The 14,828-nt window shown below is 35.5% G+C and overlaps 1 protein-coding gene across 1 annotated transcript in view; it reads left to right on the top strand.

Moving 5' to 3' along the window:
• LOC128800229 (succinate--hydroxymethylglutarate CoA-transferase-like) overlaps positions 1-14,828 on the top strand; it is a 67,132-nt gene that overhangs the window by 7,755 nt on the left and 44,549 nt on the right. The window contains exon 2 of the mRNA XM_053965285.1: positions 6,618-6,681. Coding sequence (XP_053821260.1) covers positions 6,618-6,681 — 64 coding nt within the window. The remainder of the gene's footprint in view (positions 1-6,617; positions 6,682-14,828) is intronic.

Raw genomic sequence — 14,828 nt, 5'->3', positions numbered from 1 at the left:
ACATCTGAAAAATATATGTATATTTTACAAATAAGGACAGATTGTTTCCTCTGCCACATCTCCAGACTGATGGTGCAAGAAGTTGTCAGGGAACTATTCTTGATGATCTGAGGGAAGGAACCTGATTTTTAAGCACCCAGACAGCCCCTTGAAGTCAGGGTCATGTCTGCAACCTTGAAAATTGGTGAATTTATGCAATTAAATAAGATTTGTATCCATGCATTTTTGTATATTTTAGCCCAAGTTATAAACCTTTATTCTCTTAATCTCCTTGCTATTTGTTACAAATATTAAACATTTCACATGCTAATAAACTCCTTGGGAATACTTCTTTCTCCACAAAAGTTAAAAACCTGATTCTTGACTGTAATATGGTCTACTATTAGAATAAAAGTACCTTATTTTACTCTCATTACTTTTCAATATATGTGATGAAAACATAGGAGATTTATATAGACTTATTTAGCAGCTGTCTCATATTTACTTAGACTATAAGGTATAAATAAAATTTAGTAATTTTTCTCAAAAAGAAGTATGTGTTGATTAGACAGTGGCAAAGGTGTTTCTGCTCTGTCAGAAAAGGTTTCAATTTTTAATACTTTTTTGATTGTTTAATATCTCTTTTGTGCATTATACTGTGGCTGATTTAGCACTAAGGAATTTTTTAATTTTGTAGGAGGAGGTGCTAGGGGAAGCAAAACATTAATATGAGAATTTTTCTCAGTATCAGGATCATATCTTACTTTGGTTATGAGTTTGAAAGATGATTTAGGAAATTGAATTACTAAAAACTGTAATTGCCTGTTCATATTGGCCCCAGAAACAGTTTGCTGAGTAGACTCTCAGGGTGGAAGAAGGTGAGTCTGTGAAGAACAGACTTTCATAGGGTGCCTGAGAAGAGGTCACTGTGGTGGGTATATTCTGTTCCAGTATTACAAACCACTAAAATAATCCTGGAAACTTATCCAATTTCACCAATTTTATGCTCCCTTCTAAACTGAGGTCTAATTTTAGTCTAATGTGCAGGTTTCATAATTTCAGATTTTTGATATTTCAGTTAATGGATGACAAATAGGATCTCCATTAGGATACTTACACAGAGCTTTGCAGAGAAGAACCTCAGTGGAATGACTTATCTAGAACAGCAGTAAGAATAAATTGCTCGTACAGGAAATTAATGAGAGTGGTCTCATGCAGGAGTTGAGAAAAAAGCTGATATATGAGGGCTCACACCATTTTAAAACATCTGGTAGTGATGTCAGTCATACAAAAGGTGTACAGGACAAGAATCAAATGTGCAGGAAAACGGAAAGAGAAGAAATTCTGGAAAGGTAATACAGTGTCAAATTTTAGAGTTAAATAAAAATGATCTGGCCAACTCTCTGCTTCCCCAAATGTATACAAAACCTGTAGCTATCTCTATACGAACGTGAGCTGAGTAAGAATAAAAAAAGTAATTTGAAATTCTTGGCAAAGAAGAAGGATCTTGACCTAGCCATTACTGAAGAACACTGGAATGACAAAAATCAATAGGAAAGTGTAATATCTGCTATAAACTGAACAGCATGGACAGATTAGGTCATAGAGCTGGGGGAGCTATATTAGGACTATACTGTTGAGCCTCCTGATCAGGAAACGGATATTGAGTTCAAAACGTTGAAGGAGATAAAAGATTCCTCTAAGCCTAACAAAGTAGTAATAATGGGTGAATTCAACTGCTTTCAGGTCAAAGGTCACATTGGGATAGAGTGTAAGGGAAGCAATTTCTCATCACTCTCAATCAGTGATTGCCTTTTGAAACATTTAGTTCTAGAGTATGCAAATGGGAGTTCTTGACTTAAGTGACATAGCAGAATGCAGGTAAGAAGCTCTTAACTCTTGTATCAGAATGCACCTTTTTGGATTAAAGTCATGGCTACTGTAAAACCTAAATTCAATATTGAAGAGCCAATAGCTAGTTTGTAGAACCACTGTTAGGCTACAGGATATAAAAACTCTTTAAACAAAAGATGAAAAAGTAAGGAAATTAAATTCTGATATCCAGGAAGGAATCTAGGTGAGGTGTTTTGTAGATGAACAAGAGATGCAGCAGAAAAGTGTGAAGTATTTAACAATGTGACATGGATCAGGGTAAGGATGTATTCATCAGGCCTCAGAATGCCATTCCCAGGGATGTCAATCAAAGGTAATATTGTCTATAACATATAGTAGGAAATAGCTATAAAGCTGTGACATAAGGACTTTGTCAAAGCCATCACCTCACATGCACAAAAAACCCAGAAAGTTTGGTGAAGGAAACAGTCTGTTTCCTTCTTCTAGGCCTAGACACTGGCCTAGAAGAAAGCAGCAGTAGAGAATAGGGACATTCCAATGAACTGTAATTTTTCTGTTTGTATGCATATAGTATCACAGACATGGTGCTAGGGACCTAAGAGACTATTACATACTCACAGTGTTCACTGTGTCAGAATAAGGGAATGGGAGAAAAGAGGTAAATCAGAAACAACAAATTTTATTAATTTTTAACAACAGATTTTATTAATTCAAAAATTTGTTAAGAAAACAACTTTTCTTTAAATTATGTCCTGTCTCATGAAATGGTAAAAAACTTCAAATATGAGAAATAGGTAAAGTGGAGAGAGATGTGATTCAATAATACAATACTTAGATATAGTAGAGAGCTAATACCTTCTCAAAGTGACCCCTGCATATTGGAAACTGTGTTTGGAAAGAAGAATAGTAAAGTTATAAGTGATTAAGGATGAACTTTGCAACAGAACTTGAATATATTGGGATTTCTGCTTAGGAAAAAAAGTGGCGAGGAAACATGCTGACATGCAAACCATTCTGTTGTGCAACAACATTCTAGGAATACAAGACCAAGCAGAACCAGGTGTCAGATGGGGATATATTTAATATCCTTTCCAAATTTCAAATGACTTGATGTATTTTTATTTGGAAAGGGGTACTTTCAGTGTGTGGGATGCAATTCATATATGGCATTTTCTTCACAAGATGTGCTGTTACTTTTTCAGGGAGTGATTATGGCCATTGCTCTATATTCAGCATGTACAGGGAAAACTATTATTACTTTTTTGTGGTTTTGAGGCACGAGTGGTAATTTCGTTTACCAAAAGCCAGCTATCTTGTGGCTACAAAAATATGGAGAAAATGGTTACATCATTTCCTTTGTAGCCCTTAAAATCCTTTTGACTAAACTCTAGAAGAATCTGTGAAAGAGTAGTACCTGTACAAATGCATATTTTGAGTGCATAGCTCCACATTAAATAGAACTTCTAAAATTTGAATCAGGGAAGGAGGGAGGTGGGAGCTATAAGGTTTGATATGTTTCTGATTCCTGTATCTCCTTTGATAGGGATTTGCAAGCTTACCTTAGGTAGAATTGAAATAGGTAGACTTGAAACTTTGCTGGCAGTTTTAAGAGAAACCATGTTGTCATGGGTGGTTAGTTGCATGCATCGTCAGAGTTGAAGTGATGTTTTTATTTGGAATAAAATAAAATGGTGTCACAGAATCAATCAATTAGGTTGAAAAAGACCTCTGAGATCATAAGTCCAAAGACCATCATGTCAACTATATCAGGTTCAGTCTTTCCTTAAACACCTCCAGGGGTGGTGGCTCCACTGCCTCCCTGGGCAGCCCATGTCAACACCTGGTCACACTTTCTGTGAAGAAATACATCCTAATGTCCAGCCTAAATCTCCCCTGGAGCAGCTTGAGACTGCCCTCTTCTCCTGTCACTGGCTGTCTGAGAGAAGGGGCCAACCCTCCCCTGACTTCAGCCTCTTTTCAGGTAGTTATAGGTCTTATCTTCAGGCTTGACAACCCCAGCTCCCTCAGCTGCTCCTCACAGGGCTTATGCTCCAGATCCTTTATCAGCCTTGCTGCCCTTCTCTAGACTCATTCCAGTACCACAATGTCCTTCCTAAACTGAGCGGCCCAGAACTGGATGCAGAACTCAAGGTGCAGCCTCACCAGTGCTGAGTACAGGGGAAGAATAATTTCCCTAGTCCACACTGTTTCCTGGCCACACTGTTCCTGGTACATATTAAAAGGTTTTTACTGAAAGAGTGAAGACTGTGCTTCTGATTTCTTTACAGTGATCTCACTGTAAAATTCCTCCCAAACAATATTTGATTCAGAAAATATCATGTGGTAATAGACAATATAGTATTTCTACCCTGCAAAATAAGCCATATGGAAAAAAATATGATCAATTGATTACCATAATCTTTTACATGGTTCTCTTGGTTCATCAGTTCCTTATTATGAGCTCAGGTGAATACAGACACAGTGGAGGGCTCTGCCACATCAGAAATATCATGACCATTTCACCTATACAAGACAATGGAGAAGAAAGCCATTGAGTTGTGTCTCTTACCTTTTCCTCTGGTTTTCCTTGTCCTTGATGGTAAAGGATGTGCATGTTGCATTCTCCCAAGGCTAGAATGCAATAATCCTTCATGTGTTTTAAGAATGCACATGAGAAGTTGGTGAAGTTTCTTATCAATTTCTTTGTGGGATTCCTAATAGTGCAATGCATGGAATGGGAAATTACACAATTATTTTAAACATTGGTTTAAAATATGTAGGGGAAAACATCCACAGTTCTTGACCAGTCATTTCTTGGTGATTGTTTTCTTCAAAAGAAAAGTTGGAACTGAGTATATCAATATAGGCTTAATTACTGTAGAAAATAAGATTAATAGAAATTTCAGTGGTTTTGAGTAAAAAATATATCTGAGAATGAAATTCAACACTGTACTAATAATGAAAATAAGGAAGCTTGACTGCATCTTGAGCAATTCTTTTAAAAGGAGTAGTGATGATACTCAAAGATACTTCAGGGGTTTTGTAGTTCATTCTGTAAAGAAAAGGGATCTGGATTTTGAATCTAACAAAAAAAGTATTTTTAAAGAAATTTAGGTCTGTCTTATGAGAAGAAGAATTTAGAGACTTGGAACAGAGAAAAACATGATTTTTGTGGAGCCCTGAGTAGCTGCTAGACAATCTATGCTTTTCTTTAACCAACTGGAGCCACTTTTAGGTACATGCTTTAACTTGCCGTCTAAAGAACAGCTTATTCACCTGAGTGTGCTGTGGATTTCAAGTTCAAATGAGTGTGTTTTCTTGCATTCAGGTCCCAAATAATCAATTAAATGCATAAAGCAAGCTTGTGTAAGTAAGTTGTGGAAAAAGGAGGCCAGACTTTCAATGATGTTTGATTAAGGGTGTGACTGGAAAGATTCTAAATAAGAATTTAAAAAAGCAATTATATTTTCTAATTCTGTCACTTGGAAAAAAAATTCTGGATGTCTCACTTGAATGTCTACCAAATCTGCCTTTAAACTTCTGAAATAGAAATAGAACTAACGATTTGGTATATCGCCAAGCAATTAGACCAGTGAAGAGACATTGTTCCACCAGCATCTATTATTGGAAATATCTGGATTTCTAAATGTCAGCTAAATAGGTTCACCCCACAAGCTAAGAGAAAGCTGACCTGGCCTTTTGACACCACCTGTTCAGGAATGGGAAATTTTTAAGCACACTATTCTACACAGATAAGGGGTTCACAAAATTTGACCTAGAAAGAATGGTTAAAGGAATTAGTTTTGTTTAGTCAAGAAAAGCACAGACTGAGGGAGGATGTGATTACTATCTTCCAGTACATAAAAGAATGCTATAAAGATGATAGTGATTGGTTTTCTGTGTTCATTTGGGGAAAAGACAAGATGTTTAATAGACAGATTATGTATCAGGAGAAAAATTTCTAGTAATAAAAATGCAGAACAAGGTGCAGACTACATAAGAAAATTCTCATCTTATTAACATAAAATTTTAAAGATTAATTAGTTCAAGACTTGTCATTAATAGTCCAGGTTGTTAGTGTTGTTCTTGGTACGAGGTCAATAGGTAGATGATCACTTAAAATGCTTTCCCCATGTTTCATTTTCTATAGCTGATACATTTGGCAAGACATTCTAGACTTGTTACATTGGATATGAAAATAATTGCCTAGTGGGTGACTATTTGTTTTTCTTAATAATTCTGATTATATGATTAAGGTAACAATATTACAAGGATGGAGGAATAATCGGTAAAGTAATTATAAATATTGTTTAGTGGCTTTTGGTGCAGAATTTTATAAACAGGAGCAGTGATTTTGCTATTATAAATATCTTTTTCTCTGTTACTTGACAATTTTGGTATCACACACTGTTTTCTGGCTGAGATTAATAACAAGGATCTGAAAATGGTGATGAATAATCATCCCATATAGATATACACAGGGCCTGAAGCATGGCATACCCGTTCAAAAAAACAGAAAAAACATCAAAATTATTTAGTCTCTCCAAAATGTTTGTAAAAGCTATTAAGGCAGCATTTCACAGTATGATCCATCACAAGCTCAAAACTAACAGTGCAAAAATAAACAAGATACTTGTGTTGTAGATCCTTGTATTTTCAGAGAGTCTGTGAAAGAACATGATAATGTTTATCTCTTTTTTTCCTCTTGAGTTTAGGAACTGATTGCATTTTATTTTACATACATGTTTTGTTTTGTTTTGTTTTGTTTTGTTTTGTTTTCCTAGGTACTGCACAATCGACTTGTGATGGAAATGAATAATCCAACAGCTGGGAAGATAGCTGTTCCAGGTTAGATGTTTAATCCTTTTTGCTGAATTCAATGCTACATGACATCCTGAGTGGTTCTGGAACTCAGCTGAGGACATGATGCATCTTCACATTTCATTCAAATGAATAAAATTTTAACCAGGCCAACGTTTGTTGGAATGACAATAGTCATTCCAGGAGCAGAAAAATGGGTTAAAACGTGTATCAGAATAGCTTCTGGTTTTCATTGGTCAGTTGTCATAACATGAATATCAATTTGATAATACTTGCAAATTCCCACTGCTAGAAATGTTACTGCTAAAATAATCTACATGAATACATGAATCTGTTTTTGATTTAAATCAAAATTTTGCAAGTTACCCAGGCTTCTTTTAGGGACATTTCTGTTTAAAACGGGGAAAAAAAAAAAAGGACAAATGAGGAGGGAAATTTGTACTGAAGACCTAATGAAGCTTAAATAACTATTTTGTACTTCCAAAGAATACAAAAGTCTATACAAAAATAATAAACCAGTCTCTCCTCTTTACAGCTCTAAATGGACCAGGAATGGGTGTGGCTTTCCTTCCATTAGTCTTAGTTATGTAATGGAGTTAGGTACAACGAGAGCCATTATGAACATCTTGCAGTTGGCTTGGTTTTGATAACTGATCCTTATCTGATAATCTGTTAGCTATTGGGTCAAATTTTCTGCTTCTCCCTGCTTTTCTTTCTCCCAGGCCACATTGAGAATTGTTTCCTCCTTCATTCAAAGCACTTTGTCGTGTCTAGTTTTATAAGAACTTCTCCTGACATTGTGGTTTTCTGTGCCAGTTCCACCCTCTGACACTGCATCTAGTTGTCATCAATTTCAGTTTACTTGAGCACATGTAGTGTTAAGAAGAATTTGATCCATAAAATTTATTTTAATTTTTACATCCTGGATTCACACTGGGATGCAGAAAGGATTATTTGAAAGAAACCAATCCTGTATTAGGTCATGTTTTCTAGGGGGTGTTTGTGTGTGTGGATGAGTATGCTCCATATTTGCTCTTTATCACAGTTTGCATTCCACATTTGATCTCACTAGATGTGAATGTTTGGTTGACTGTATTAAAAAATGCTTCTCTAATTGCACATATCTGGAAATAGCAATCCTTTAAAAAATTTTTTTTACAGAAAAGTAATCCTGGTTTATTTACCAAAAATGAAAAGACAAATAAAAGGTTTTTGAGTTAATTCTTTTTTAAGAAGTAGAAATAAAAGCCTTACAGATGGTAGAGGAAGTGTGTAAGGTTTTCATGTTGCATACAATTTATAATCTATCTTAGAGAAAGCAAATACTCCTTAAGGGGATAGCTTAAACTGCAAGAAGAGGAAAGAGATGAAAGGAATGTTCTAATGTCTGTCAGCAGCAATAGAATGTATTGGCAAGAGAGTGAGTTTTTACATAGGTAAGCCATAGTACTTCCCAAATCCTTAGTAATTTTTTTATTTTATTAAACTAGTGACACTGCACTAAACTAAAATAAATCATCTTAGTCTCTAGTGGTTTGCCATTTAGATGAACTTCTATGAAGAGTTTCTTGTATTGAAACAGATGGCTGAAATGATTATTGGATATTTGAGCAGGAAAAGTAGAATTCCTTCCTTTCCTGGCATGGGAGGATAAGGAGGGGAGACACAGGGGAGGAAAGGGGCAAGAACACTTATTCAGTGTGAGCAGAATGGACCTATTGATATCACTGGAAAGACAGCGCATTACACTGTCCCAAAACTAAAGTGAATTTGGCCACTGTTGATGATAGGTAAAATGATGATTGATAAAAGAGGTACTCTGGATTTATCCTGCTTAATGATATATCTGAAGAGTAGAGGGAAGAGTGTGTAAAGAAAACCTACAGTAGATAATTTCTTCTCAATGACAGTTAAGAAATAGAAGGGTTTTTAAAAACTTTTTTTAATGTTGTTTTGTTTTAATAACTTGCATTTGGTAGAGAACAAGCTTACTAAGCTCTCAGTTTCTGTCTCAGGATTGCTTATTAAGAAAAATTAAGTTATTAATGTGAATGTTGAACCTAAATAGGCTGAAAATGTTTTTCTTTTAAGAGATTGGGGAGATTCTAATCCCAAAATAAAAATCGGTTGCTGCTATTTCTTAACCATATAAGCCAGATTTTAATGTGCCCTTTAGTAATTGAATTGGACATCACACTTGAGGCTCTTGACAGAGGTTTGACTTTTGCTGCCAAATAAAGTTGTGAGTGCAGCAACAGGCACTAATTAAGTGGGCCATGCTGGCAGATTTCAGCTCCAAGTATCACAGGTGGCCTCTGTGTCTAGCATATTAATTTGCAGTAGTCCTTCTTCAGGCATGTCCCCAGTTTGAGAGTCGATTCAAATCTGTGTATGAATCCTCCTTTGGAGATCTTGCAGCTTGAAATTGAGAGATTTTGCCACTGACATTAGTGTAGGCTACATTTTTTATGTTGGACTTGGTAACTAATACTCCTCCTTTGCTTAAATATCTTTTGATATGGTTATTGAATTTGATTCTTTCCTCACTTTCCCCCCTTGCTGTTTTTGTGATTCCCAGTCTAAGATATACTGTGCGCTGATAAGTGCATTATAGGGTGGTGGGAGAAGCTGTATTACAAAGAACATTTTTCTAGTAATTTTCCTTTTCAGAATATATCTTCATGGTAGGAAAGAAAGAAACCTTGCATTTTGATGTCTCTTGTTTCAAGTATTCATGAAAAATGTCTATGCACAAATACATTGCATTGCTGTTACTAGTATCAAGATATCTCTGATTCAAGAACAAATGTGAAAAAGAGAGTTCATTGTGAGTCTGAGTCTAGAGTCTAAAAGTGACTCTATAAAAGATGGTGATAACATTCTGAAGAAACATGTGGTTCTGTGGTAGTTCAGTGGTTTCATTAGGGTAATGTTTCACCTATATAATTCCATACATTCATGTCATGATGTTGTTCTAGAACTGACATATACATACACCTGTCATATCTTATATAGAATGTGCAACACTATGAGAGAGCCTTGCTTGAGTAATTCTTGCCAGAACTGGTTCATCTGAATGTAGGGCTGAACTGATGAATCTTTTCTGTTTCTGTACCTGAAGGCAACTTAATCATCTTTAGCTCAGGGCAGTGCTCCAAAGATGATCAGGAGCTGGACCACCTCAGCTGGAAGGTAGAGCCAAGGGAAAAGGCAGTCTCAGGGGCACCTGTCAGAAGCCCTTCAGTACCTACAGGAAGATTATCAGTGTGAAGAGCTGGGTTCTTCATAGCAGCACATGGTGGGAAGATGACGGACAAGAGAGATTCCTGTATATCATTAATATCTTTTTTTATCATGACAGCAGTCAGGCAGAGGAGCAGGTTGCCCAGAGAGGTCTGCGTATTCTGTTAGACAATTTCAAGGAACAGCTAGGTAAAGCCAGGGCCAACCTGATCTGACCTAGGACATGGCTCTGACCTGATCCAAGTAAGAGTGGAGTCCTCCTGAAGTCCTTTCCAACTTGGATTATGTTCTTATTCTGTGATTAACATTAGTGTCTCTTCTTCAGCTCTATTGTGCTTAGCTCTTTCCACAGAGATCTGAAGGAGAAATTACACACTTTATTCAAATAAGAAATGTAGAGCACAGAAAGTACTCTCAGGGACAAAAAATAATGTTTTATACAGTGCCAGATTGCAGATGATACTGGATGGCACAGAGACACTACAGGTACATGAAGGGACAAAATTTTGAGAAGTTTTAGCATCTGGTTTAGTCTTGAACTACTTTGTGAATGAATAATGGATTTTACAAAGAGTGGTAGTGTGTGTATTTCTGGAAGCCACTGTGTATTCTGAGTGCCAGTATGGAGCACAATGGGTGCTCCCAACCCATTCTGATTACAGAGAAAAAAACTAATGGATGAAATACATTCTTTCCCAAGCCTTTTCAATTACAGTCCCCTTATATGGTTTAGGAAACTCAGATAATAATACTCCCAGCTTCTGCATTATCTAGTCTCTAAGGTTGGCTTTTAAAGGCTGCTGGTTATTTTTTAAAGTCAAAACAGTGTTTGTAATATTATTTTTTTTTAATGAGAAAACCACTATGCATTCATCTGTCCCTAACAAACTAACCTTTTTAGAATTTATTAACTAGCAGGAACCTTTGTGAATTAAATTTCATTTCTGACCCTTTCTAAGCCTTAGCAAACTGGGGATTTGGATATAAGCCTAGACTTCGGAATCATCTCTGATCAAACAGGAAGCAATATAACTATTGAAATTGTGTAAATCACCTCTTCCAGACAATCTTACTTTTGATAATGTTTATGTTGTATGTTCTTCTTATCCCCATTTCCTGAGTTGATAAACACAATGCCTTTCCTTTGGCCCATCATGTGCATCAAGGATGACTTTATTGCTCAGAAAGGCCACTTTCATACCTGGCTTCATAATTTCCTTCTGTGCTCTTGAGATAAAGTTTTTGGGGGACAGTTCCAAGCTCAGTTAGGAAAAATAGTGCAGGGTTCCTCCTTGACATAGATTTCTTGGACTGAATTCAGGCAACTTATGTTAATTAATCAACCCACTCAGGAGAAATGTCCCTTTTTTCCAGTCTTCTCCTGTCACTGTGCATTACAAATATACTACTGAAACCAGAAAGAATTTTTTTCAGAGGTAGGCTTTTCCTGTTGTGTGTGATTCATTAAATGGTGTCATGGTTCCATGGAGACTAATTGCTATCAATCTCTTAGAAGAATGGTTTTAAAGAATGAGACAAAGAGGCAAGAAATATAATAGGACTTCCCTGTTGTGCCACAGATTTCTTCCTTAACCTTGGACAAATCACTCTGTGTCTTACCTAATTCCAGTTTTTTGGATCTTGGTTAATAATTGAAAACTACTTTGATTCCTTGGGGAAGGAATTTCTTGGGAAAACTCTACTTGTTATTTTAAATATTTATTTATATTTATTATGTATGTATTTATACCTATTTTCTTCATGTATGTGGAAGACTAGTTATAGCTAAGGAAACAGTGGTGCATCTATGTATTTGATCAGAGCATTTCAATACAGGGAGCTAATATGTTAGTGTTAGTGGCTGTTAGTGATACATGCTATCTTTTTTGACCATTTACTGTAAGTGTAGTAGAGGAAGCTTCAGTAGGTTTATAAAGCAGAGAAAAGTGACTTCCATGTGGAGGAAGTTTGCAGGAAATTAAGGAAGTCTGTACTCCAATCTATTATTTCCTGCAGCTAGGAGAGCCTTCAATATAAAACAACAACAGCATAAAAATCTTAACAATTTTTTCAACATCCTTTGCTTGAAATTCTGATCCTGTCTGCTTCTCATCAGGTGTTTTTTCATATGTGTGTGCCTGTCTATGTGTGTGTGTATGCATGTGCATAACCAATGTTGATTGAAAAAATTTAATTTCACTTCACTTTTTATGGCACATTGGAGACAGACAGCTTCACCAGCATTACCATTACCTCATTTGTCTTCTTTAGTCATCAGGGCTGACTATTTATGTCTTTTACATTCATAGAGCTGATTTCAATTTTGAGGAGTCCATGACCATTACAGGAACTCACCTAGCTATCCTCAAAATACTCTAAAAAAATTAATAAATATATAAACAGTATATTCATACTGATTGCAAAAGCAGAAAAGAGATGGTGGGAATGGCAAGGAATATGTTATTGGTTTCAGCATTATGTAGAAAGGCTAGTGCATCTTTTTAATGAATTATGCTTTAATTTGGAATCTTTTAAGAATCATTTTAAAGTAAAACATTAGTAACAAACCTTTTAATGTTTTCGCTCCTCTGTCATATGTTTCCACAGTATCTCTCTACCACATATTTTAAAATGTGTTATACCTTCTGGAATGGTCTTAGTGCCACAGTTAATACTTTTAAAGTTGTTTTTAGCAAGAAAAGGCAATTATTTCTTACCTAGTACTCAACTTCAGTTGTTGGAGGGAATTAAGAAATAGTGGAAGACTTCTCCATCAGTCTCAAAGTAACTGAGTAATAATGCTGACTGGGACCAGTACTGACCGTGTCATTCAAGCAATGGCTTTGTGCCAGACTCTTCTTTCATCAGACTCTTGTTTTTTTTTCTTTGTTGGTCTTTGGGATCTGGTAATCAAAGTTGTTTTTCTTTCATTGTGTATTTTTTTTCCAGGATCTGGCACTGCTATATAGGGAGGAAAAATAAAAAAATTTTCAGGGCACAAGTGGGGACATTTTTCTGCTCTGTACATAATAAATCAAGTAAAGCTCTGGTTGAGGTATTAAATGTTGATCGGTAATTATACTTCTAGTTACTGGAGAATATTTTCTTTATATTTTCCTCCATGTGTCCTAAGCTATACTAGGATTTTCTTTAAACTGGACATAATTCTGATGGAGCGTTAACTCAAGAGCAACTCATTGCTATCACATGGTGGGGGAAGGGAGGGGCAGAAAGGTGATGTATTTACTGAATAGCCAAATAAATTAATGAGTTTTCCACCAATGTAATTGTCTTAAAATTCAACTTTGTCTAAAATGATGTAGTATTTTCTTCTGTTTGAATGTGTTTCCCACTTCTTTATAAATAATAATAACTTAGAAAGTAGTTTCTTAACCCTCACTCTGTAACAATCACAGCCAGGTGCTCACACAGTTCAGGGTGTGTGATTATAAAGATATGTTTGCATGCCTTGGGTGTGTTGTAAAACAGCCAAATTACTTCAACACCCATAAATTTTTCATATATCTTTATGATCTTTAATAATTATTGGATAAGAAAAGGAATCTACTGTCAGTTAAAAAAGAGTTGGTTTCATTAAATGTAAGAATATGTTTTAAACATTTAGAAAATTTTTCTTAATCCCTAGGATACTGAGTAGACTAATCTTCATTTGTGTTTCTTTCATATCATCTTGACACAAGGCCTGCCTTCCCATCAACAGTAAGAGTGATTTGACTTACCCTGTTTTCTGTGAATCTAGACTGAACAATTTTGTGGTCAGCACTGGGCATTAGGTCATGTGCTTTGTCTTCTTATCACATTGACCATAGAATGTCATCAATTTACCTCTTTCATGTATGTTTGACTATAATTTGTGTTTTTCAGTAGTCCTCAAGAGATGGAAAATTTGGCAAATATCTGCATCTGTCTTTAAAGACCTGATTAATTTAATTGCAAAAAACCCTGTATCTTCAGTTTAATACAGGAACTATATTTTCTGTGTCTTTCATGGGGTTTAAATACTTTTTGTACCATGAAAGTACTTACATGATCAAAATTCTATCTAGATAACCTTTTGACAGACTATGTAGGGTTTATTGCCCAGATCTTTTCAGGTCCTTTGTGTAAGTACTCTGCAGTTACAGTTTTGTAACTCCATCTTTTTTATTGCAGTCTGTGTACTGTATATATATAGGGAAAACTGCAGTTGTGTAGAGTGCATCACAAACTTCCTGACTGACTCTGGGCAAGTCTCTTAGCCCATGATATTATGTTTCTCACATCTTCATGCAAAAGATTGAGATAATAGAACTCACAATTAACTATTTTTTTCCAATTTATAATATTTATATTTTGTTACATTTGATGCTATTTTTCCTTGTAGTTTATGAAAAGAATCATCGGATAGAAATAAGGGGCAAAATAAGGCTTATACAGTTAGCTTAGTTGTTCAGTTGATTAAGAGCCAACCACCAGAAGGTAGAGTATACCTATTGTACATTAGTTAATTTATCTATAACTTCTGAAGTAGGGAATATGTAAGTCCTTTTAGTCAATGTGAACTTGAAATTATTTTTGTTCCTCTTCCTTATACTTACCACTCTTGCTAGTAAAGTCCAGCCCAGAAATTAATGACATACTACATCAAAATCAAAAACTAAAATGGTGGTTTTGACCTGAGTCTTGAATATTCTAAATGATGCCTTAATAATTTGGGCTATCAAAAATAAGGCAGTGCTGCCACCTCTTTTGCCCTCTGCCATTTTGCTAACTATTCCGGAGCTCATTTGTGATTCTGGGAGAGAAAGAAATTCCCAAGAATTTTTCCAAATGTTTTATGACTAGATGTTCCTTTTATTTTTTTACTGGACTTTTATTTATCTGCTATTGGTCAACAAATTTGATTCAAATGTTGACATTTTTTTGCTAAC

The sequence above is a fragment of the Vidua chalybeata genome, chromosome 1 (genome assembly GCF_026979565.1).
Source record: "Vidua chalybeata isolate OUT-0048 chromosome 1, bVidCha1 merged haplotype, whole genome shotgun sequence".
Lineage (NCBI taxonomy): Eukaryota > Metazoa > Chordata > Aves > Passeriformes > Viduidae > Vidua > Vidua chalybeata.
This window is presented reverse-complemented; position numbering and strand designations above follow the sequence as displayed.